At 38.4% G+C, this 25,937-nt stretch overlaps 1 protein-coding gene across 4 annotated transcripts; it reads left to right on the forward strand.

The window, feature by feature from the left end:
- The first annotated feature begins 1,597 nt into the window (after positions 1 to 1,597).
- prc1b (protein regulator of cytokinesis 1b) lies at positions 1,598 to 25,538 on the forward strand. 4 transcript variants are annotated; one of them, XM_043680453.2, is made up of 15 exons: positions 1,599 to 1,764; positions 4,389 to 4,521; positions 5,066 to 5,188; positions 5,300 to 5,533; positions 6,333 to 6,503; positions 7,372 to 7,521; positions 10,982 to 11,129; positions 12,112 to 12,248; positions 12,486 to 12,581; positions 13,767 to 13,913; positions 14,399 to 14,509; positions 15,257 to 15,367; positions 16,369 to 16,554; positions 17,232 to 17,286; positions 20,183 to 25,538. In XM_043680453.2, exons 1-14 carry the CDS (start codon positions 1,751 to 1,753, stop codon positions 17,250 to 17,252), a joined length of 1,782 nt encoding a protein of 593 aa, XP_043536388.1. In that variant the 5' UTR covers positions 1,599 to 1,750; the 3' UTR covers positions 17,253 to 17,286; positions 20,183 to 25,538. The 4 variants fall into 4 exon arrangements, with proteins under 4 accessions (XP_087838346.1, XP_043536388.1, XP_043536387.1 ...); XM_087982220.1 differs by lacking the exon at positions 17,232 to 17,286 and having other exon boundaries at positions 1,598 to 1,764; positions 16,369 to 16,480; positions 19,807 to 25,538; XM_043680452.2 differs by lacking the exon at positions 17,232 to 17,286.
- The last annotated feature ends 399 nt before the right edge of the window (positions 25,539 to 25,937 follow it).

The raw sequence follows: 25,937 nt of genomic DNA on the forward strand, positions 1-25,937 counted from the left end.
TGTACATGGCCTTGGTAACACCACACATGGAGTATTGTGTGCAGGTTTGGTTTGCTTATCTAAAAAAAATATGCTTGCCGTACAAAGAGTTCAGAAAAGGTTCACTCAACTGATCTGTGGAATAACAGGTTTGTCATGAGAGGACAGATTGGGTTGGCTGAATCTGCATTTACTGAAGTTTGTAAGAATGAAAGGGGATCTCATTGAAACTTTAAAATCCTCTCTGGGCCAAACAGATTAGATACAGGAAGTTTCTTTCCTGATGCCTGGCGTGTCTATAATAAGGGTCATGGCCTCAAGATATGGGGGAGACAATTTTGAACTGATATGAGGAAAATCTCTTAACTTGAGGTGGTGAACCTGTGAAACTCTGCAGCACAGAAGGCTGGGCAGACTGAGTTACTGAATATGTTAACAAAATAACATTGTGCAGACCAAAGGGGGCTGGAGGGAGGAATATGGTGTTGACATAATTCTAACTTCTTTGTTTCTCACTTAAATATAAATAGAAATCAACTCTGTCACGTGCATTTCTGATTCAAGACAGGTAAGATCATTGATGAGGGAGCTAATTACTGCAGACGCTGGAATTTGTACAGAAAACAGCCAATGCTGGAGATGATGTGGAGGAGCCAGTGTTGGACTGGGGTGAACAAAGTTAAAAATCACCCCAGGATATAGTCCAACAGGTTATCTAGAAGCACTAGCTTTTTCACCGCTGCTCCTTTATCAAGTAGCTGTGGAACAGGATCATAAGACACAGAATTTATAGCAAAAGTTTACAGTGTCATGCAACTGAAATTATATTTTGAACACACCTTGATTGCTGTTAAGTCTTTCATCTTTTAGAATGGGTTGCATGTTTCGATTCATTAATATGTAAATCCCACAATTTCTTTCAAGTCACATTCTCAAGATAACTTAAGGTTTTATAAAAAAAAAGGTTGACATCTCCGCTCAGACAATGCATTAAAGATGTGAGGTTAAAGTCTGTCTCTATCCCAATCTTGAGTCAGACTCAAGTTGGAATTTATAAATTTCGGAATTTATAAAATATTACTGGATTGACTGCCTGCTTTTTGAGCAAAATAGAATATTTCTGCAAATGTAAATTCACCCCAAAGACTTAGGTGTGCGTATATGTGCATGACAATGTGTTTGCGTGTGTGAATATTTGATAAAGTGTGACTATAATGGAGTATAAGCTTGTGAGAGGATGAGAAAGGGTCTGCGTGAGTGTGTATATAATGTAGTGGGGTCACCTGTAGTGTGACACGAACCCAAGGTTCTGGTCGAGGCCATCCTCATGAGTTCCGAATTTGGCTATCAGCCATTCTGCGTTGTTGCGTATCCCAAAGTCCACCTTGGAGGACGGTCATTGGGAGACCCGAGTGCTGGACATCCCAGCGTCGAAAGGGGCTGACTAAACTCCCGCCCCCCGACGGAGGGACCGCGCATGCGCCCACTCGTGTGCGCCTCATGACGTAACCTGTTATAGCCAATGGGAGCTTCCAGTGGGCTGGCGGTTGGAAAATTTGAATCGAACGAGAATAACGGCCGCAACGGTCTAGAAGCGAGCAGTTGGAGAGCCAGAGACACCGGAGGGTAGGGAGAGAGAAGCCCAGAGACACCGACACACCTAAGGGGAGAGACACTGGGACATCCAGAGGGTGAGAGCCTGGGAGGAGGACACCGTGATTTCCCGTTAAACTGACCTCCCGTTGGGGAGCGGACCCGGCAGAGCCGCGGGATGGTGAGAAAAAGGTAAGTGAGTGAGGGAGGGAGCCAGCACTCGCAACCCCCACCCGTTCTACCCCACTCCACTCGGTCCCCCAACCGGGCCCCCTAAAGCGGCCCCCAACCCCTCAACATACCCCCAGATGCATCCACCCCACCGATACCCCCAAGTACCCCATCCCTCCGTTACCCCCCAACGTACATCCTACCTCCCGATGCCCCCAAGCATCCCCTGCCTCCGATACCCCAAACCCCCCCCCCCCCCGATACCTCTAATCCCCCACAAATACCCCATCTTCACCTAACGTGCTCCCAATCTCCACCAATTCCACCCCCCCTTTTTTTTTGGTATTAATTGTTCTGCTCGCTACTGCTTTTACTGCAGCAGCATTTACATTTTGTTTTAACAGCATGTTCTCTCAAAGCTAAGTTGAATGCTGTACCTTAAGATTTCAGATGTAAAGTTGAACTTGGAGTAAAACTGGGTCTTGGTTTTTTTTTCGTACTGTTTGAAATGGAGTCTTACACTGTTGGATTGCAAATGGGATTATTTCAGCAGACTGTGACCTTGATGTCAGCAAGTAGAGTCCTGGCTTTATAAAAATTTAAGTTACAGGAAACAACAGTGTCTGGCATTGAACACCAGAGACTTGCCTTGTATTTGGATATGGCAGTTACAAAGTTATCGTCATTGTCAAAGTGCTTCAAGTGACTATCATTATTTTTATGATGTGGAGGTGTTGGACTGGAATGGACAAAGTTAAAAATCTCACAACACCAGGTTATAGTCCAACAGGTTTTTTTGGAAGTAGCTGTACTAGCTTTGGAATGCTGCTCCTTCAGCTACCTGATTAATGAACAGCACTCCAAAAGCTAGTACTTCCAAATAAACCTGTTGGACTATGTGTGGTGGTGTGTGATTTTTAACATTATTTTTATATTCACGAACTGGATGGCACCTGTGGTTTAGCATGAGCAGCAACTGTCCAATATCACCCTGTAATGTTAATTGGACAAGTTCTAGGGAACTGGAAATGTGTTGCTGGAAAAGCGCAGCAGGTCAGGCAGCATCCAGGGAACAGGAGAATCTGCAGACCTCACTTTCTCCTCAAGTTCTAGGGAACTGTAAAGTAAGCTTGGTGTTTTATGTAACCGCATGCAGCTATTGGTATTGAAATGTTTCAAATTCGACAGCAAAGAAGGTGTTTACTCATTTTAACTGTCTTTAGATTTAACATTTTGCATTGCTTTGCATGTCATTCTTGCAATTTAAAATTTTATTTATCAATAGTAAATTGTTTACATTTCCATGTTTCTTCTATAACATGTACCATATTCTCTAGAACATTTTATATAGTAATCAGCAATTTTTAAAATTCTGCTTCTAAGAATCAAAAATTCACAAAAAAAAGTCTACACCAAAGAGAAGATCTAACGGAAGCTATTTGACCTGTCATAAATTTAGTCTCAAGAACTGCACATGCTTTAAAAAAAAAAGGAGGGGTGGGAGGAAAGAAGGGAATGCGGGAGGGATGGGTTGATGGAAAGAGGCAGGATAGTGATGGGCTGAGGAGAGAGAGGGTGAGGGCATGGAATATAGGCACCTGTGTGGAGTGGGAGGGAGAGACTGGTACTGAGGGCATGGAGGAGAAAAAGCTAGAGGAAAATGATGATAGAGTGTATGCGGGGGGGGGGGGGGGGCGGGGGGCTGGTGACTTGCGGTGAGGTAGAGGGAGGAATGCATGGATAGGAGGGGGGTTGTCATAGAACATTACAGCGCAGTACAGGCCCTTGGACCCTCGATGTTGTGCCGACCCTTTTAGGAGTTTTAGGATCCCTACAGTATAGAAACAGGCCCTTCAGCTCAGTAAGTCCAGACCCATTCCCCCACCTCTCCATTCTATATTTGCCCCTCACTAATGCACCTAACCTCCACATCCCTGAACACTATGGGTGTTTTTTGCATGGCCAATTCACCTAATCTGCACATCTTTGGATTGTGGGAGGAAACCAGAGCATCTGGAGGAACTCCATGCAGACATTGTGAGAATGTGCAAAATCCATACAGACAGTCACCCGAGGCTGGAATTGAATCTGGGTTGCTGGTGTTGTGAGGCAGCAGTGCTAACCATTGAGCCACCGTGCCACCCCAATAAGGAAGAATGAGGGGAATTGAATGGTGGAGCAGACATCATGAGCCAAGTAATCTTCCCCAAATTTGGGTGGCCAATCTTTATATTAAAAATCAGCAAAATATGGTGTTTGCTTTTTTATTGTAATCCATCATTGTAATTAAACTCACGGTCATGGTTGTATATTTAGTAGTTTTAGCTCTTTTGCACTATTCCAACCATGTTTTGTTTGGCTAAATGTTCCAGCCAGTGAGATTCCTCTCTCTGAACTTGACGTTTCTTTCGAAAGCAATAGTGTCGATAAAACAATGCCTACAACTCAGGCTCTGCTTGGCAGCAACGTGTTTGCTTTTCTGACCTTAAGTCCTGCACTGAAATATAATGAGCACTGTTTTTCATTTGTTATAAGACTTTGTGTGTGCTTTTCTGATGATGCTGTTTTATTAGATTTTCTGTATTGATTTGAGATGTAAGTCAAGTTTATTGTACAAGTCACACTGGTATTTTGCTGTTCTGCAGTGATGCTCTGGCCACAGAGTCAGTGACATGTCTTAATGGAGCACTTGCCCATCTACGGAATATCTGGGAAGAGATAGGGATTCCAGAAGATCAACGATTACAAAGAACTGAAGTTGTTAAAAAGCATATCAAGGCAAGAGCAAAAAATTATCAGAATTAATTTTAGCTTTACTAAAACATAAGATGCATCCTTTAACTGTTCAAACCCAAGGAATTGTTGCAAATTTTTAATCTGCCTTTGTTGCATTCTAATTTCAGTATCCATTTACCTTCCAGCAGTGAGTTACACTATCACAGAATGGTCCTTCTGTGATTGTAGCTAATTTGTTTTGGCTCCTTTCCAATTGCTGATGAAAAGTTAGAAATGGACCAGATAAAAATTACACCGATTTCTTAAGCTGCTTTATTTTACAACAGCATGTAAATACTCAGATTATTGAGTGTTAGTAAATATTTGTTGGTGGGTTCTGGGCTTCAAGACTGATTTATCCTTTGCTGATCTTACTTGCTGTCCATAGTGAACTGATCAACCTGCATGTATTCTTTAATCTGTTAGATGCATCTTTTAATAAAACAGTTTTGTCAAAACGAATTGAACCCTCATTGTCCGCAATCAATTTCACCTCAAGTACAAATTGCAGCACGTGACTTGTACTCATTTTTCCATTTTCATATAGGGCTTATTGGATATGATGATTGCAGAGGAAGAAAACCTGAGGCAGAGGCTGAAAAAGAGTATCGATATGTGCCAGAAGGAACTCCACGCTGTGTGCCAGGAACTCAATTTGGCTGTTTACTTGGTAGGATAAATTTTACTACAAACCACTTCTTTGGACAAGGAAAAAGGATAGAAAGATAGCTTATTTTCCACTCTTCGCTAATTAATAGTTTAAACTTTGTATATGTCACAGCCAGAAGAAGATTGCACAATGCTGCAATTGGAGAAAGATCTGCGGACACGATTGGAGGTTCTTCTGAAGCAGAAGAAAGAAAGGATGCTGAAATTAAAGAGCCTTAAAGATCAAGATGAGGAACTTTGTGACATTCTCTGTGCAACAGCCTACCCCATTGATGCTGACGCTGTCCCTAGTCTTGAGCAACTTGATGCATTTCAAGAGCATATTGCTTCACTTAATGTAGAGAAGGTGAAGAGAAATTTAAGATCTTGATGCAGCTATCTCCTATATAAAATTAAAAATTGTTTTTCAGGCAATTTACTAAAGGCTTTTGAAGTATCCTATTCATTTCAATATAAATGAAGTGACGCCATTGAGATCTGAACTGTCTACCTTCTCAAACAGCTATGGATGTTAGATCAATTGAACCTCTCAACTGATTTACTTTCCCAAATTTGTTCCTAATTCTCTTTGCGAATGTGGTGAGCTGCTGTTTTGAGCATAGCAGACCATGTGGTGCAGGTACACTTAGTGCTGTCATGGAGGGAGCTGCAGGATGTTGGCATAGTGAGGGTGAAGACAATGATTATCGTTCCAAGTCAGAAGAGTTTGTAGCTTGGAGAGAAATGTGCAATTAGTGATTATTCTGTGGGTTGGGGTCTTGTCCTTTCAGCTCAGGCTTCTCTATTAAGGCCTGTGGGCCAGAGATGAAGAGCGCAAGGTGGATGCTCAAATGGCATTGATGGAGTTGCAGCAGGCAAATGATTTTGAGAAGCTCAGGTGGAGTTGGGGTTGCTTTGGGTATCCAAGCAGGGAGGGACAATGGGAGAAGCAGGTGAACCATGAGGGAAAGCTGGGAATTGAGAGAACGTGGTAAGTGTGAAACCAGGGGCACACACCCACCATTTCCCTTTTATAAAACTTGCATTATAATTTAACCTAGCTTACAAATTACTATCTGCCTATACCATATATGTTAAACTTGTATGTAGTTCAGGCAGAACACTGTTATGTTGAGTGATAGATGTGTTTTTCTTTCCGTTTTTAGGAACGTAGAAGAGCTGAGTTTGTTGAAACAAAGAGAAATATCATTCTTTGTATGGAGGAACTTGACCAACTGCCAGACACCAGTTTTGAAAGAGATATTGTGTGTGAGGATGAGGATGCTTTCTGTCTGTCCAATGAGAATATTATCGGTCTGAAAACACTTCTTCAACAAGTGAGTAAATGAAATTGGTTGTTCGTAGATGTAGTTCTTTCACACTTGTACTTTCATGACATCTGTGCTTTAGTGAATTATTCCTTTTTGAACGGTAGAAAATTGAGATCACCCAAAGTTCATCAGGTAACAGATGACTTCAGTGAAAACAATGCTTAAAAAACTTAGCAGGTGTCAGTGCCCTGTGCGTGGATTACATTTACCTTGTCAGTATGTAGTTCTCAATCCGGTCCTTCCGTGATTTGTCTTCTGCTAACTGTAGGTCTTTTATGTAAGCAAATCTGGGATGTTTTCCATCTTTGTCTGGACTCAGTTACAAAATAAGGCATTCCCTAATTCAACGTTGTGTTGACAATTTCTTAAGTTGCAAGAATGACTGGTATGTTAAATGAAAAAGTAAAGCAATTCAATTGCTCTTGTGTTGAATTCTAGTCACATTATCAAAATGTCTTCACTCTGCATCAAACCAGCAGCAGTGTCCTCTGAATACAACTCAAAAATGTTTAAAATTCAGATTTTTGCATTTAACTTGTTGGCAATGTTATGGATAAGGAATTAAATATGGAAATGTTGTCATCTAAGTCTCTGCTACATCTAAGAGCTTCTACGGTGGAACACAAATGATCTCTGGCAGCATCCAAGGAGCCGGAGAATCGACGTTTCGGGGTGGATGAAGGGCTCCACCCCGAAACATTGATTCTCCTGCTCCTCTAATGCTGTCTGACCTGTTGTGCTTTTCCAGCAACACACTCTCTCTATTCTGACCTCCAGCATCTGCAGACCTCACTTTCTCCTACCAATGATCTCAGTTGTGTCCTTGTGCCTGACAGGAGTATGCCATAATTAATTGTGATGTATATTTTTCCAGTTGGAGGTGAAGAGAAGTCAGAATGAGAGCAAATGCTCAGAGCTGAGAAATCAAATAATTAACCTGTGGGACTGGCTGCAAATTTCGCAAGAAGAACGTGATACCTTTTCTGCAAACATGGTTGGTTCCAGGGCTAAGACAATGCAGGCAGTAAGTGTTATGTTTGTGTGTGAGAGTGTGCATAGTTGGATATTGAAATTATGCTGAACATAGATAATAGGATGTCATTGCCTTTATTTCTTTAAACACAAATTCTATGTTTGAATGCAAATATTCAAAACTTGCTTTCTATGTTGTGCCACATTGTGAAAATGGCATATTGCTTTAAACCTTGCAGCAACTTCACAATGTTCATGTTAATGGTATCTTCACAGCAGATGAATTAGACCTATCACGAATACTTGCTTTAATTGGAAATAATCATATCAACCTCTGAGCTGTTAAAAATATGCCTAGTTCCTTTAAATTTTGAAGCTTTGAGAGATTTTATATGTCAAATTTGAATTTTTTTTCTTTTATTCAAACTTAGCTCTCATTTCTTCTATAATAGGTTTGATGTTGAACACCTTTCAAGATCCTCTCTTTTTTAAAAAATATTTCCTAACCTTTAAATCTCGTTCATTGCGCGCGCACACCCAGTGCATATAGTCCTAAACAATCCCATTTCACCCAGGAATCAGTCTGTTAAACTGTCTGTAAAATCTTCCAGGTGTGGTCTTACTACACAGATACAGCCAGATATCTCTGCTCCTGTACATTAATCCTTATGAAGACCAGCATGCTATTTGCCTTTACCACTTGCTGCATCTGTATGCTTGCTTCCTGTGACTGGGGTAAAAGAACACCCCAGGTCCTGTTGTGGCATTATGGAACTCTACCTTTTTTTTTGCTACTACCTAAGTGGGCAACCTCCCATTTATCCACATTATACTGTATCTACCATGTAACTGTCCAAGTCACATTGAAGCTCTTCTGCATCATTCTCGCAGCTCACTGTCCCACTCAGCTCTGCTTTGTGCAAACGTGGAGATATCCTATATCCACTAGTCACTGTCTGCCACTCAGACAAAGAGCTGTTTATTCTTACGTTTTGCTTCTTGTCTGCCAACTGATTTCTCAATATATTTCAGACCCATGTACTTTAATTTTACATACTACTTTCTTGTGTGAGACTTCTGTTCTTATCAGGTCTTATCAAAAGCCTTCTACCAGTTCAAATAAACTGCATCCATTGTCTCCTCCTTATTCACTCTACTGGTTACTTACATCCTCCAAAACAATTCTAGCAGAGGCAAGGATTAGTTAAGAACAGTCAGCATGATTTTAAGGAGAGATCATGTGTGAACAACTTGATTTGAATTTTTAAGAGATGACCAAGTGAGGGCAATGCATTTAACATAGTCTGCTTGGACTTGTATCAAAAGCCTTGCTGATGTTCTGCCTGGGAGATTGATAGCGAAGCTTGATGTCGTTAGGATCCAAGGAAACTTTGGTTATTTGGATCCAGAAATGGCTGAGTGGCAGGAGGCAGAGGGTGATGGTCAAGGGATATTTTGTGACTGGAAGTTTGTCTAATGGGGTTCCACAGGGATTAGTGTTGGGGCCTTTGCTGTTTTGTGATATGTATAAATGATTTAGACTTGAATGTAGGATCGTTGATTGGTAAGTTTGCAAACATGAAAATTGGTGGGGTAGCAACTTTATATGGAGGATAACCATGGAAGATATTGATGGGTTGATCAGTGGTGATTGCAATTCAATTCTGATAAGTGAGAGATGATGCATTTGGACAGCATCATCAATGCAAGGGAATATATGATGAATGGTAGAACCCTGGGAAGCACCAAGGATCAAAAAGACTTTGGTGTGCACATCCATTGTCCCTTAGGTAACACAGATGGATGAAGTGGTTAAGAAATCATATGGGATATTTGCCAAGTTGGTTAGAACACAGCTAGAGTATTGTATGCAGTTCTGGAATCCAAATTATAGGAAGGATGTGATTACTCTGCAGAGTGTACAGAGGAGATTTACTAGGTGTTGCCTGGTCTGGAGAGTTTATGAAGAGAGATTGGACTGGGGTGGTTTTCCTTGGAGCAGGTGAGATGGAGGGGATATAAAAATGAGATATATAAAAATTGAGAAGCATAGACAATGGTAGACTGGAAGGAATTTTTCCCCTCTGTGGAAGGATTAATGAGCAGAGACGTAGATTTAAGGAAACCCAAGGAAACTCAAACATATAAATAGAAAGCAGGCTATACCCCCAGTGCTTCATTTGGAGGCTTACTGAAGATGTCACCTAGTATGGTGACGAAACTTCTGAAAACTAACCTTCCAGCTCAGCGAGCAAACCTAAATCCAGTATATTTACAATGTGAAGGCATACACAGCTATGGGCCAAATGCTGGAAAATGGGTTTAGAATGGGTTAGGTACTTGTTTCTGAGTGCTGACTCAATGGGCTGAAGGGCCTCTGTGCTGTAGACCTCTGACTGAGAGTTGTCGGATATGACTGCCCCTTCCTAAAACCATGCTGACTCTGTCCTCTTTCATTCCTCTCTTCAAAGTGCTCTGCTATTCTATCTTTTTGTAATGGACTCCAGCACCTTTTCCAATCCTGATGTTAAGCTAACTGGTATATAATTTGTTGTTTTCTCTCTACCTCCCTTCTTAAATAGTGGACTTCCGTAGACTCTGGAGCAGAGTAGTAACGTAAGTTTGGAGGTGGCCACCATTTCTAGGACAACTTAAGTAAACTAGGATGCAGATTATTAGACCCTCAGGAAATATCTTTCTTTAATCTTAGTTTCCTCAGCACTGTTTCCTTAGTAATATTAATTTCTTTGAATTCCTCCTTTCCTGAGAACTCTCATTTTTGGGTTGTTATTTGTGTCTTCCTTTTTTTTTGAAGGCAGTACTGAAAAATATATTTCTGTTAATGCTAACAGAAGCCCTGCCCCCGTACTACAAAATCTAATCTTTTGGTATTTGGATCCTTAATACAGGTTGTTCTGTGATAACGTGTTTTGTCAACATGAATTTGCTATAATGCAATTGAATTGGGGACACTTTCTAAAGTGTGAACTTTTAGAACATTACCAACATTTTTAAGCACTGCTTCTAAAGCATGATTTTTCTATAATGCAAGGTTGTACAAGAGCATAACCATACTGCTATAGAAGAACTATCTGTATGCAATAACTTTGTTTGGGGAATCAGCTATTTCCAAAACTGTTAAGTACTTTGAAAGAAATTAGTAAATAAATTGCAGATATATAAGCACTTGTTGACACTTGCAGACTGAAATCTCAATTCCTTGCAGCTTTTAAATGTTTTTTTTCCAAATGTTCCCATTTAATGAACTTTTACCAAATTTATTGTCATATTATCCAGCAGGGTTCACTGGAATGTGACCAGGATTGAGACACTTGCCTCCTGTCTCAGTCTGTATTACCACACTGAATTATGCAGAATTTGTCAAGAAAATTGATCGAAGTAAAATGCAATAATGGAAACTCAAATCTTTAAATTCCATTCCATATTTTATTGAAGAGCAAACCACAGTATTGAATTAAATCTGATGTTATATAATGTATTTTGTGGTGCAGTTGCAGACAGAGTTGGAGCGCCTCGAGGTCCTGAAACAACACAACATGAAAAATGTGATTGAATCAGTCAGACGAGAGCTGGCAACACATTGGGAGAAATGTTTCTTTAGTTCTGCACAACGGCAAGAATTTGCTCCATACTATGATGGTTTGTTTAGATTTACACTTATTTCAAGTAAATAGATTTAATACCATGGCAGGGCATAGATGTGATGTCTCTTAAATGTTATAGTGCCTGAGATCTTTTCTGTTTGTGTTTCTATGAGCTGAGATTGTGCTACTTCCATTGATGGGTATTGCAATACTTGGTAAATGTTTTTTCTGTGCTAACTGCTATTTCTGGTTTATTTGTTCAATTCATAAGCTTTTTCTGAGTGGTAATCCAAGAGGTGATTGCAGCCATTTGATTGAAGGGTAGATCTTTCATGTACTTGAAGAATTTGCCTGGAGCCAACCATTTAATTCCAATTCTACATGTGATGTATATTTCAGCACTGTTCCAACCAGATTATTATGAATTAATAAGTGCTAAGTGGTTGGCTTTCATGAACTTTGCCACGTTAGTAGTTAAGGCGCTTTCCTGTTATGTTCTGTAAATTTTAGCATCGCTTCCAACTGGAACAGACACTGAAATACATAGAGCATAGAACAGTACAGGAATGGACCCTTTGGCCCACAGTGTTGTACTGAACATGACACCAAATTATACTGATCCCTTCAGCCTGCCCTTGGTCCATATTCCTCCATTCCTTGCATTTTCACGTGCTTATCTAAAAACTCCTTTAAATGCCCCTATGTATTTTGTAAGTTTGAGAGAGTAACTTGGTGTGGGGTTGTCCACTGATAATGGTAATGTAAACTAATGAGGCATTTGACACTCATTCCATTTCAGTTGGAGTTCAGCAGGGCAGAGTTGAACTGAAGCTGCAGTGTCCCTAGCCTTAACTGGATGGGGATTGAAAGAAGGGACACTATTTGAAAGGAATTATCAAATTTGTAAACATTAGACAATGGGTAACCAAGTTGAAACTGAAATCCAACACTCAAGTGGAAATTTAATTTTGTTTGTGTTGTAAACTTTGGATTTAATTTATATCTTGATTACAAAAAACCCTCCCTTTTCTGAAAAGAGGACTATACTGAGGAGTTATTGCAGCTACATAACCTGGAGCTTAATCGACTAAAGGAGTACTACCAAACACACCAACAACTCTTTGAGGGTATCTGGAAGTGGGAAGAAAACTGGAAGCTTTATCTGAGTTTTGAGGTGAGAAACCAAAACCCTTACACAGTACTACTTGGATTCTGTGATTTACGAACATTACACTGTGGTGCTGCTGTTACTCAAACTATACCACTGTTGAATTCTTGACCAAGGAACAAAATTAGGGGTTAAGTCAGTTCAAACCCATGGCTACCACTTTGAGTGGGGCACACTGTTTTAACTGTGTTGAGATGGATAGCAAATTATATGAAAATAATTTTTAAAAAATTTTTTTTACAGAAGAAAGCAGCAGACCCAAACCGGTTCACCAACCGAGGGGGGAATCTGTTAAAAGAAGAAAAGCAGAGAACAAAGCTTTGCAAAATGCTACCGAAAGTATGTAACTATGATGTGTGTCTGTGTTGAATGTGACATGTATAAAAGTTATGACTCTCAAATATTCCATTAATGATACTAATGACACATTTTTGTACCTAATTTTTAATGTTATAGCAATAGGATTGTATCACATCAGGTCTGTTACACACCCATTCAAAACCCTGTATAGGTTAACTGCTAAATTTAAGTTCTTTATGATTTAATATGACAATAATATGGAGTGTTTTTTTATGATAAATGAACTCTTTATTTTCTTGCCTGCTTACATCTAATTTCAAAAATCTGAGATAGTAAATGTAGGAGTTACTTCTATGATTTTAATTAGAACATGATTTTTTTTTTCTTGCACATGCCTTTGTCTATCCCTTTCAAATAAGTTCAACATAAATGGTAAAATTCTTTTCATTTGGTTCCATGCCCTTTTTTTTGTTTTCATTTTTCTTTTTGAAGCATTTCACCTTTCAACTGCCCCATTTTTATTTTGTTCTTGCTGATTTCCTTCTTGGCCAGCTTTAGTTTCTGTAGTTGTTCCACCTTGCTTTGGAGTACCTGCTTTTATATTGTGCCCTTTTTATCATTTTACGCACAGTCAGATCATCTCCAACCATGTAAACTCAGGTGACAGCAGCAGAGGTTCTTGCAACCTGTTCTCCATAAATCCTTTTAGCTTCAGTAATTTGCTAAATCTATGATGTAGTGCCTCAGAGGCCAATTTATGCTTATGTGGTGACTAGTACAGAATGCAATGCTCCACATGGAGTCTAAGCCTCTGTAAACAGAAGTAATTCCTTTTGTCTTCCAACTGAAATATTTCACTTTGCCAGTCTTGGATATAAAATACTTTTCCTCCATGGTGAAGTTGAATCCCAAGTCCAATAACAGTATCAGAAAGTGGAGGGTGGCAGAGGGGATGTTGTGTGGTGCTAGAAAAGTGCAGTTGGTCAGGCAGCATCTGAGGAGCAGGAGAGTTTAACGTTTCGAGCTTATTCTCGAAATGTTGACTCCTGTTCCTTTGGATGCTTCCTGACCAGCTGTGCTTTTCCAGGACCACACTTTCTGACTCTGTCCAGCATCTGCAATCCTCCCATTCTTCACAAGAGATGTTGTGTCCAATACTTCAAATATAAATCTGTGAAAAGCAATTTTACGTTGTTTCGGAAATGAAATTGCTGTCTATTTTAGCTGGAGGAAGAGTTGAAAATTCAGATTGCTGCTTGGGAACAGGAACATCATTCGCAGTTTCAAGTTAATGGACAAAATTTCATGGGTTACGTGACAGAACAATGGGAACTGCATAAATTGGAGAAAGAGCGAGAGAAACAAGAGCGGGTGAGGTCCAGCTTCAAGTTAACTTTCCGTGGTTGTACTGCAATATAGATTGTTACCTGAGTTATTCTTAGATCTCTGTTAATGTTCTGACTTAATTCACCTTTTTAAGAAGGGCTGCAGAGGAACAACATTCCTTTCCTTCTGCAAAAAAGAAATGAGATGGTTAATCTGCAATATGGGATGTACTAATATATATAGGTCTAATGATAACACATGTAATGGCTAACAATTTTGTCTTGCATGGGTTCATTGGATTGACTTGAGCTGCCGGAGGGGTTCAAAAGGTCCCTTTTCACAGGGCCTCGTATCTTTTCAATATCTTTTCACTTTCCAAGATGAAAAGAATCTGTCCTGTGGAAACATTTTCCCATTTGTCATCCTTTGTTATATCTAATCTAAAATTCAAAGATGATCAGGTTGTGTAAAAGTTCCCATCAACTGTAGTTGTCATACTGGGTGTTAAATGGATATTATCTGTATTGCAGCAACTGAAAAAGAACAAGTTAATTGAGGAGGAGATGCTGTATGGCAGTGCCCCCAAAACCCCAAACAAAAGAAGGCTTAATGCACTGAATACCCCAGGGAAATTGCGAAAGGTAAGAGTATTTGGCTACTGTTGGAGGTTGAACCCTTTCCCACCCCATCTATGCATTTTCATATACTCCTAAACCAAACACCTATGAATGCTGGCGTTCTGAAGCAAAAAGAAGTTGCAGGTCTGGCAGCATCTGAAGTGTCACTGGACCTGAAAGGTTAACTGTGCTCTCTCCCCACAGATGCTGCCAGACCAGCTGAGTTTCACCAGCAGTTTTTCATTCCACATTCTCTTCCCCCTCTCTCATAACTACAAGCCTGCTCTTAGCTTTGCTACAGCAAAGCTATCAGGAACAAAATATCTCCCTTAATGATGCTGGCAAAAATTCTGTATTTGCGAATACCTGTCTCAAACACTGAACTTGTTATTGGGTCAGTAAAATTGAGACATGCGTATTCTGATCGGACCCAAACCCATGAGATCTAGGGACTGAACTACATTATATTATTTGAATTACTCCACAATATCCATGAGCAAAAATGGTAAAGGTTAAACTTATTTATGTTTCACATAAATGTAACTAAAAAATCAGGTGTTGCATGTTCGAGAAATTGCATAGCTTGGATTATCCAAGAGCGCTGGTGCTGTTATTCTGCATTGCTTCTGCTGGGGCACAAATCTAAGCTTTGTGTGTGTTTATAACTATAAATTCCATGTTGTTACTAAAACCTAGTTCTGTGCTATTGCTTTTTTTTTTGCCCCACAGACCATACATTAACACTTCTTCCTTTTTCTGGCTTTGTCTTAGCTAAATGGTACGTCAATCGCCAATGCCACCCCAAACAGCACCCTTCGCTGTGCCATTGGCAGTAGTGTTTGTTACTCACCCATCTCCCGACCCCCACTATCAGGACACAAGGTCAGTCATCTGTCTGCATTGTTTTTTTTCTAGGCAAATGTGCAATTGGTAACTGTTTATGACTAAGCTTATAATTAAAGGAGTCAATTGTTAGGATGTATTTAATTGCTTTTAAAACAAAAAAATGACATCAGTTCCAAAAGCTTTTTGCCACTTTTTTTTTTAATGATTAATTTTTAATATATTCTTTGCTCAAAGTTCCTGACCGTATTCATTTAAATTTTTTTCTCATCCTGCCGTGAGGGTCCTGATTATTGCTAGGATTTTATTGCATAGAAATCAGATTTTTAAGCATATAACCTAAGTATTTTTCAATATATGAGGCTACTCAGTGCTGGTTCATTGTTTGGGAGTCGCAGTCAGGTCTGGTTGAACTAACTTTTTAGATTATAACACTGAAGCCGTAAGATTCTCTCTGATGTTAGCTGAGACATTGGAAGAATCCTATTTGAGGCAATCGTAACCTAGATATTTTTAATCTTGTGTTATGTAAAATCCTTATTACACAATCTGACCATAGTATAAAATTGACTTGTAAACTAGCTATTATAGTGTACAAAACAGAACAATTGCATAAGGATTGTGCAACTGCCTTTTGGCATTGTTTTCTTCTTCGTTACTAAATTTAATGACTGAAAATGCTTCAGTAAAGTAAATCTTGTCTGTTTTCAATAAAGTTGTCAAGTTTTCATGGATTATGTTTTGTGGCCTTGGTTAAATGCTTTTGATTCATTTTTATTTGATATGATCTATTGTGAAAAAAATATTCACGATTCTGATTGCTCTCAACATTTCGCCCTATTGTTACATCAGTTTAAAACAGTTTCTCCTGAAGTTTGGAAGATAATCATAATTTACCAGACAGCTTAGATGAACATGGTGGAAAAAATATTCAAGTACAAAAAAATGACTTTAGTGACCATCTGAGTAACTGTGCTACTAATGCTATTGATTTTAGTACTTCCACTCTAAATCTTTTTCTTTTTTTTTTAATTTTAAAGCCAGGACAACCTGTGCGCACACCAGGATATTCAGCTACAAAGCCCCCTCGTCTTGGCCTCGTTGAAAGGAATAAAGAGAACATTTCTCATCTCAATGCAACAGCAATGAGTGGTGCGTCCACCGTCTCCACCCCACAGCATAATCTCAGCATAAATTCAGTTGCCACCACATATTCTGAGTTTGCGGTAATTTCATTTTTGCAGTCATCTACCAATCGCTGTGGCAGCACACAGTTAGCAATGGAGGTCAAAGTAGAATAAAGCTTTCAATAACGCACATTCTTTTGATCCGTGTATAAAGGACACCTCCCCTTCCCTGTACAATTCTTTTGTATGCTTATTTTGAATCGCTAATAACATTAGTTTCCATAGCTATCAGCTGATTACCTTGGGAGTAAGGAATAATCTTGCATGTTGGATTTATATTGTGTTCTGAGAGAATGGAAATGCATTGTCCATTTAGCTACAGCTTTGGAGCAAATCATCGATTCCCCCCTGAACTTCAGCTCTGACTAAAGTGCAATATGTGTCAGGATTATTATGGAGTATGTGCTAGTGTACTTGTGTGCACATTTACTGCAGCCAGTTGGCATAAATCCCTGCTGAACCGTGTTAGTATGTTAAATTGATTTATTCTTCATTCTTGGGGAACCCATTGTTAATTTTTTTTTTTGCTAGATTTGTTTTAAGATGTCCAGTTGTTGGTAAATGATAGTGTAAAACATGTGTAACATTTAACTTTTAATTGAGTTGAGAGACTTGGGAAGAAGTTTATGCATTCCTCAAAGCAGTAAACTATCCCATTATTTCCAATGTTAGTTACTCTAGGAATCTTGATAACATATTTTATTCTGTGTTTGTAGATGGATTCAGCTCCACAGTAGGAGCCTGCACAAATGTACAGCAGCACCTTTTCAGGTCGGTACGGTAATCCACTATTGAGGATTCCAAACTCCATGTAGTGAGAGCAAGAGTATTAAAGCCATCAGTTGAACAGTTTTCGTAGCTCTCTAGATTCAATGTGTTCAATGTAATTAGAAAAGTTTTATGGATCTGAGTTCATGTAATTCTTAAGTTGAAGATCTGGCTCCTCAACTTGAAACACAACTAGAAGCATTAATACCCCGAAACTAACTCACAAAGTTTTTCTGTGTACAGTTACTCTAACAGCTGTTCTGGATGCTGCTTTCTAAAACTGTTTATTTAGAAATGTGCAGGTAAACCTTTCAATTTTAAGATTTATTTCCTAAATAATTTACTATGTTCCAACTAGGACAGTTGAGCATTCGGTTAAAGTTCATAGTTCCTGACTGTGTGCTGCCATTTTGTTTTATTTGCTGATTTTGTTTAAAACCTACTTGCATGAAAACTGTTTTTATTTGTATTGTTTGTATTTGCATATATAACTTTGCTGCCAATTTAGCATTCTTGTGCTGTGGCTATTCTTTTTTAAACTAATATATGCTGAAACAGTAGGAGTAAATATGCAATAATAACTTGGCCTGTCTTCATTTTTCATCCCTTTTCATGTAATTCCTATAATTGAGAAATAAGATAATCTGGTTTTAAGTGCTAATTAGCATGCACTGAGGGAAGTGAAAATTTACACAACCAGTCTACAATTTTGTGCAATGCATGTATCAGGCATGTATCTTTTTACAAATTCTCCTCAAATGTGCACTTATGCCTCTTTTGGGATAAGATCAGTGCACATTTCATATCTATACATGTGTATGTTCTTCCTCTTCATGGCAATCTTTTGTTTAACATACCTGTGTTTAACATCTTTAACATCTGGGTTCAACTCCGTGTGAACCCAGATGATTCTTGATGTGTTCTGACTGAATGCAAAGTGATAAGCTTTGTTCTTCCTTCTGCTTTGTTTCTTTGCTCTTCACCTCGATGGATTGGTTGTGTAGTGCTAGAGGAATTAATAGCTGCATACTAACCAATCTAACCACGCTAACAAATAGCTTTGTTTTGCCTTCACAATATGTCTCTCTTCTCATTCTGTGCACTGAGCATGTTAAGTCAGCAAAGCTTTTACTTAGGTTTCTTATTTCAATTAAATCAATTCAAATTTAGCACTTACCAAAGTTTGTTTTTTGTATTAGTACAACCATAGTAGTTAATTATCTGGAAACATTGCTCCCAACGATTGGTAGATGGTACTGCTTTCATAGTCATTTTGAATCCTTTACTTGTTTGGATAAGTTATGCACCTGCAGAGACAACAGTTCCTTTATTGTTTTCCAACGTTGCTTCACAACTGAATTATTGCTATTGGACTAATGCAAAGTGAATCCAGTGTGGCAAATGATTTTAACTACACTATATGATTGGGCAACTAAAATGTTATTGCTTAAAATATAGATAAAACGTGATCTAGGGTTGACACATACTTTTTAATGCTTCACTTGCTTGAGTCAGTGAGTGACTAATGCATATATTCCAGAAAGAAAGCAGTGAACTGATCTTAGTCAGCTTTGTGGTAAGGGTACTTTTATTGATGACAATCTTCTGCGTTAGAAAGTGAAAAATCAGCCTGAATTCCAACAGATGAATGTAGGGACATGATCAGGCATCCTTTTCAAGCCTATTTCGTGACTAAAATAGACCATAGCTGGTCTTTATCTCAACTCCATTTACCTTCCAGAGGTTTCCAATACTACTTAATGTGGGAGAAAAACTGCTCATTGATTTCAATCCTGAGGAGGGAAAGATATTCCTCCTGTAATTTTTAAGATTTATGCTCCCTTGTTAATAAATTGCCTGACCAGAGGAAATGTCTCTCTTTGTGTCTTTTCCTTCAAACCTCTTCTTTTCCAATATCTCCCATTTTATCATCCCTGGACCCAAAAACGCAATCCTAAGTTTTGGAAACCTGTCTGTATAATTTAACCTCTAATGTAATTCTAGTTAATCTGCCTGGTTTGCCCCTCCAGACCAGCCTACTGAGTCTTAGACATGCATGTCTCTTTCAGTTCAGGAAAGAATAGTACAAGGGAATGGATGGGGAGAGGATAAGAAATGAACTAGAATTATAATAGAAGTTCATTTCATTTTAGTTACCACAACTGAATTTTAATTAAGCAGGTGTCAAGTTTCAAACATTGAGCTCGCATTTTGTTTTAACTTGTCAATAACTGTGTATTTTCTACCATATTGTTGTCTGTTTGTTCTTGCGAAACTCATGCCCCCTTGTCCAGTGTAAAATGTTTTATAGTCACCAAGTCTCTTCCTACTAGAAGGAAAGCTTTTGACTCTAACACATTTTTGGTTTGGTTTAAAAACTATCCCACATTTGCCACTGTTCACTCAAACCTGATTCGTTCTCATATGTTGCAATATTGGGGGTATTGTTCCCAAGTAATTGCTTCAGATTAATTAATAGAAATTATGGGATTTTCTTTTAATAATTAAACAATTTAGTTACAGGCATTAACAATGTTTGCACACATGCTCAGTGCTAGAGCCTCTAAGGACATTCTTGGAAACTGACCTACACTGCCTAATGTTTCATGTTCGTATGTTTTTGGGTTATACCATTTGCTGTTCTGAACAAAACTTATTGCTATTCCCCACTTGTATTCACATTTGCTATCTTTTTTAACTTTTCTAATGCATGACATGAGTACTATCCAAACTCCACTCTATTGAAATGCTGAATCCTGTTTGGCATAACTGGAACGGTTTTGATGCTTGCTTGCTAAATGATTTATCTTAGAAATTTAGCAGAGAATGACCTGCCTTCTGAGCATGTTGTGCTTGTTTAATCTCTCAATCACATCTGCCTCTGCATCCCTTTTTCTAGCGAGAACTTTCAAAAGCTTCCAAATTTGACCATCAGTCACGAATTCTCAACTCTACAACCAGCAACATTCAAACCTGACCTGGCAGCAAGAAACCAGTGGGGAGTTGGACTACTCCAGAAATTACACCTGCATGTGCCTAAAATGAAGTCTGCATATACTCTGTATAATGTGTTGTGATCGAACTGGCATGTTAGGATGTATTACTTCAAACTCAAACCGAAAATGCAGATTATGTGAAAAATGTAGCAGATGACCACAAGTAATACAAATGTTTTCCTAAACTGTACATAGCTTAAATAAAAGTCATTGTCAAATGGGAATTAATAACCATGAGCATAATTTTTAGGTAAACTTCTAATGTGAAGAATTTCAAATTTTCCTATTGAATAACCCTCAACCATTGCACTACATTTGAAGATAAACTCAAAATATTAATATTCCAAATGTTTTAAGAAGTTGCTTTCTTGAAACACTGAAGGAGGTAGAAGGATAAGCAATTAGGAGATTTCAGAGCTCAACTGCAAAAGTATTTTTACCCACTAAACTATCTTGTCAAATTTCTGTTTTAATTACTGTACTAAAGTTGCATGCCAGTACTTTCTAAAGTTAGTGATCTATTTTTTTGGTCATCGATCTATCTAATCACTTAATTTGCAGTTTTAAAGTAGCCTGCAATAAATTACTTTTTAATTCTGTTGTTAATCAGAAAACCCCAAACCCTTTACGTTGGTACTAATTGTATTACTTTCCTAATTCACCGTGTTGTGTGTAATACTAAACTTAATGAAACCTTGTCAAGAACTTGATGGAGCCTGTAAATGTTTTCTGTCTTTAAACTTTTATATCACTGATAGCAAAAATGAACTCCAACAGTATAATTGACTATGCCAACCAAACAGTTGTGAATTAGATTAATGGAAAGTAATGACGTTGACATTAATGTTAGATCCCATGCAGATTAATATTATATATTGATACCTAATAGGCCGATAATTCTTAACATATCCCTGGTTCCCTGTGCTTGCATTTTTCACATAATCAGCTTTCATGATCCTTTTGTGCCTAGTTTAAAATAATTTCTGCAGATTTAGATTGTGTAAATATTATTTTATTAAGCTAATCATGAAGTTTTGCACCTTTTTATATTTTCTCTTATTTATTCATATTAACTTTCTTTTTAATAATTTACAAATTTTATGTAAAGTAGTTATGAGTGATGAGAAAAGTTTTTAAACACTAACGATAACATTAGGGGTGTCACAGCTGCAGAGCCGTTGCTGCCAAATAGTGTAATATTCTCTGGGATGGCATTAACTTATCTACTATTTGAGAAGATTCTCAGTTTTGCTGTATATTGCATATGCTTTTCTGTATTTGGTTGAATTAATTCATTAGTGTAAGTACAATTTATTGAATCTTGGGAGTGAACAGTCTTCTATCATAGAGGTTTTCATCTTCAGTTAACTTAAAGGGGAAGGAAAGCCTAGGTGGAGTTCTATATTTTTGAGTAATCTCTCACTTTAAGATTTTTAAAATATGTAAAAATCATTTATTTACCAAGTTTCGATGGAGCTGGTCTGGTGTATGCAATTACTGTTAAAGTATTCGGCAAATTGATAGAGGACAACCCTGATCCTGATGTATCTTGAGGCCAAAAGAATAATTGGATTTTTAAAAAATGAACTGGAATGACCTTAATATGTCACACTTGTCAGTTAATGTATAAATTGCAAATTAGGTTGCTTAAAACAAAATATTTATCTTGAATTCCATATTTTCTTAGCATTCCATCTGGAACTGCAGACAGGTCACAAGAGCTTCAAAGGATGTTGACCAATTTATTTTTGCCTTTCAGTAGTGCAGTCTAACTAGAAAATTCAGAGCAGCTCCATCAAAAGCTTTTGTCAAAAGGCAAGTTGGGTATTCACCAAGCCTTTTTCTTCAGATGCTGGTAAAACCAGTGATCAAAAATGTATCCCATTCTTGTTGAGTTATAATTTATATATCCCCATTATAGCAGCAAATATATAACATTGATGATTTAAAACCACTTTATATGAACAGATCCTTTGAAAAATTTACTCTCCATGAGAAAAGGATGTGGAAAGAGGTATTTGTTCATGATTTACTGAAAATGAGTCCTGTGCTCATCTGAAGAAAACCAAGGCAATTTTGAATAGTTTAATGATTTGAAAATTTCAGGTTCAGAGTTGACTGCCATGGGCAGAATCTGTAGGTAAGATGGACAAACAAAGTTAGTGCTTTTTTTTTGGAAATGTCTCCATGCAGCAATGAATCATGTGTCTCTGTTTTAATTCAAGATCCATTGAACTTTACAAATCATTCAGATATTTTTCTGCCAACCGTAGAAATTTGAGCAGTTCCTTTTTTGGTTTTGTAAAGACCATAAACATTTTTCTGTAAAATCTATAAACTTCCAATGAGTAAAGGTACCCAAGAAAAGTTAATGTAATTAAATCAAACTGGGTGCAAAGATGTGTACATATCATCTAAGATGGGATTGCACCCCACCATGTTTATACAGAACAACCTAAGCTACAGCAAGTACTTTGGAACTCTATGCCTGTAAGGACAGGGTGGGAAATCTTTTTTGTGACTTAATAAAGCTCTAAATGTTAGCAAATATGATGTCAGCATTGTATGACTACTGGTTTGAGCATACCTTTAAACTGTACAATGTCTTGAATAGTCAGTTAAACTGAAACTCATCATTTGCACATCTAAAGTCTTGTGTACTATTTATATCTTGCTTTTTCCCCACATCAGCCGAAAACACAGCAAATCAACTGTTGCCCTTATGCTTATTGTAGTAGTATTAATTACAAAAAGCTGAAATACTGTATCATTTGTAATATTGTCATGTGAGCCCAAACATGTAATCTATGTACTTGCATTTGAATGCAATTCAAGGCGGCTGCCCTGCTCTTTGAATTTCATTCAGCATTTCCCATCATTACTGTAATTTCTGAAGAGCTAACTTTCAGCACTAATTCACAATGCGTCAGTGTATGAAAAAACATCATTGAAATGTGTGGTGTCCTAATTTTATCTGTGCCATTCTGATGTAAATGTCAAATTATTTCTTGCCATTTCAGCAGAGAGAATAGGTGAAAGTATGCAAGTATTTAAAAGTTACAACAGTATACAGTAGGGACCAAGAAGTTTGCACAAGTATATAGGGAATAGAACTGTATGGATTATTGTAAACTATTTAACGTTTTCATTTGAGATGTGTACATTGCTGGTAACAGTAAATATTGTCCATCCCTAAATGCTTTTGAAATGGAATGAGCGAGTGATCACCTTGAGTCATTGCAGTCTGATGTAGGAACGGAGTTCAGACCCGTTTAAATGCCCATAAAGAGGGAGAGTCCACCACTGCTACTGGCAGGGCATTCCATGAACTCGCGACTCGCTGAGTAAAGAATCTACCCCTAAAATCTGTCCTATACCTACCACCCCTTAATTTAAGGATATGCCCCCTCGTAATAGATGACTCCATAACGTGGCAAAAGGTTCTCATGGTCAACCCTATCTAAATCCCTAATCATCTTGTACACCTCTATCAAATCATCCCTAAACCTTCTTTTCTCCAATGAAAACAGTCCCAAGTGCCTCAGCCTTTCCTCATACGATCTTCCTACCATACCAGGCAACATCCTGGTAAACCTCCTCTGCACCCGTTCCAGTGCCTCCACATCCTTCCTATAGTATGGCGACCAAAGCTGCACACAATACTCCAGATACGGCCGCACCAGAGTCTTATACAACTGCAACATGACCTCAGGGCTCCGGAACTCAATTCCTCTACCAAGGAAAAACCATTACGCCATATGCCTTCTTCACCGCATTATTTACCTGGATGGCAACTTTCAGAGATCTGTGTACATGGACACCAAGATCCCTCTGATCATCCACACTACCAAGTATCCGACCATTAGCCCAGTACCCCATCTTTTTGTTACTCTTACCAAAGTGAATCACCTCACACTTGCCTACATTGAACTCCATTTGCCACCTTTCTGCCCAGCTCTGCAACTTATCTATATCCTGCTGTAACCTGACACATCCTTCCTCACTGTCAACAACTCCACCGACTTTCGTATCATCCGCAAACCTACTCACCCAACCTTCTAGCCCCTCTTCCAGGTCATTTATAAAAATGTCAAACATCAATGGTCCCAAAACAGATCCTTGCGGAACACCGCTAGTAACTGCACTCCAAGATGAACCTTTACCATCAACTACTACCCTCTGTCTTCTTCCAGCCAGCCAATTCCTAATCCAAACCTCCAACTCACCCTCAATGCCATACCTCCGTATTTTTTGCAGTAGCCTACCATGGGGAACCTTATCAAACGCCTTACTAAAATCCATATACACCACATCTACCCTCCTTAGTCACCTTCTCAAAGAAAAATTGATTTAATAGTATTGGAGCAGCTTGGCTAGATAGAGGTGTTGCACAACAGAGTCTGGATTATTGTCTAATACATTTTGTTTGATGTAAATTTATTTTTTAATTGTTGATTCATCTTCATATGTGCTTTTCAATACATGGTTTTCTGATGAACTACCATGGAGTTAATCCTCTTAACTTCCAATAGTTTTATTCGGTTAATCTTCTCGGTTGGATTTTAGCAGTCAGATACAAAAGAGTTGGGCCCAAATATACAATCCACTTGATGAAGGCGCAGCTGTTTAAGCAGTCATTTCGAACTCTTATCAATGCTCATTTTATTAGGGCAAAAGTCTCCAACTCCGAAGGAAACACCTTACAGACATCCTGCAACTCTAATGTGTGATGGGTGTACTCTGGTTTTCTACGTTCCACTGTTGCCCAAACTAACACTCCCACTGCTCACAGCATGCTTCATGTGACATTGAGTCTCTGTTTCTCCCTACCAGTAAATCTGTTCCCTATAGACAGCCCCATTATTGTTAGCCCAACAAGATTCCAAACTTCCATTCTAATTTCTAAATGGTTGTAAAATGTTGCTCATTGTTGATCATAGAGAGGTAAAGGAGCATATGTTAGTTTAGATATTGATATATTATAAATGTAAGATAAAAGGAACAGTTTTTAACAAAGATTTAAAGGGTGTCTTAAATATTTAGCCAACTTAATTGCTGCTGTTTAATGGTCATCTGGGACAAGTTAAAAGCTTGCTTCTTTGAGAGTAATCATTTGGCAATGTCTGCAGCTGACAGCTTTTCAGCATATCATTATCCAAAGCCATCTGATCTCGGTAATGTAAGTGAAAAGCACCCAGATCTTGTTTAGTTTTCCTTCTTTGAGCTGTAATGTGAATCGATTAAAGCTGTTTTGTGGCATACTGGTGTGTGTGTGTCTCCTTTCAGTTAGCTGTGTATTTCCTTTTTAAAATCCACATTTTTAATCAGAGATTGGAATTCAATCTTGTTGGCAGCAGCATAGAAAGCTGTAATGTATCTGACTGAGGCAGAGAGGCAAAGCCCATCCAATGATATCTTCCTTCATGTCTTGTGAATGCAAGTTTATTTAAACCCTGCCCCAAAGCAATCAGCCAAATTTTCTTGGTGTTGGTAACAATGCAACTGTTATGTTGCTAAACTGAGTAACAATGTATGAACTAGGTGCAGGAGTTGGCAATTTAACTCCAAAGCCTGCTCTGCCATTTGATATGACGATGGTTGGTCTTCTCTTTCCTACATACTCTTAACCCTTCAACACATTGCTAGAATTCAAATTAT

The sequence above is a fragment of the Chiloscyllium plagiosum genome, unplaced genomic scaffold (assembly GCF_037043375.1).
Source record: "Chiloscyllium plagiosum isolate Xiang-an unplaced genomic scaffold, Cpla_swu_hap1 HiC_scaffold_42, whole genome shotgun sequence".
NCBI classification, from domain to species: Eukaryota; Metazoa; Chordata; class Chondrichthyes; order Orectolobiformes; family Hemiscylliidae; genus Chiloscyllium; species Chiloscyllium plagiosum.

Excerpts from the sequence above, each read along its gene's own strand:
- prc1b (XM_043680452.2), top strand. Across the intron at positions 7,522-10,981 it reads GGGCTAAGACAATGCAGGCA|TTGCAGACAGAGTTGGAGCG; the intron begins GTAAGTGTTATG and ends TTTGTGGTGCAG. Across the intron at positions 13,914-14,398 it reads AGCGAGAGAAACAAGAGCGG|CAACTGAAAAAGAACAAGTT; the intron begins GTGAGGTCCAGC and ends TCTGTATTGCAG.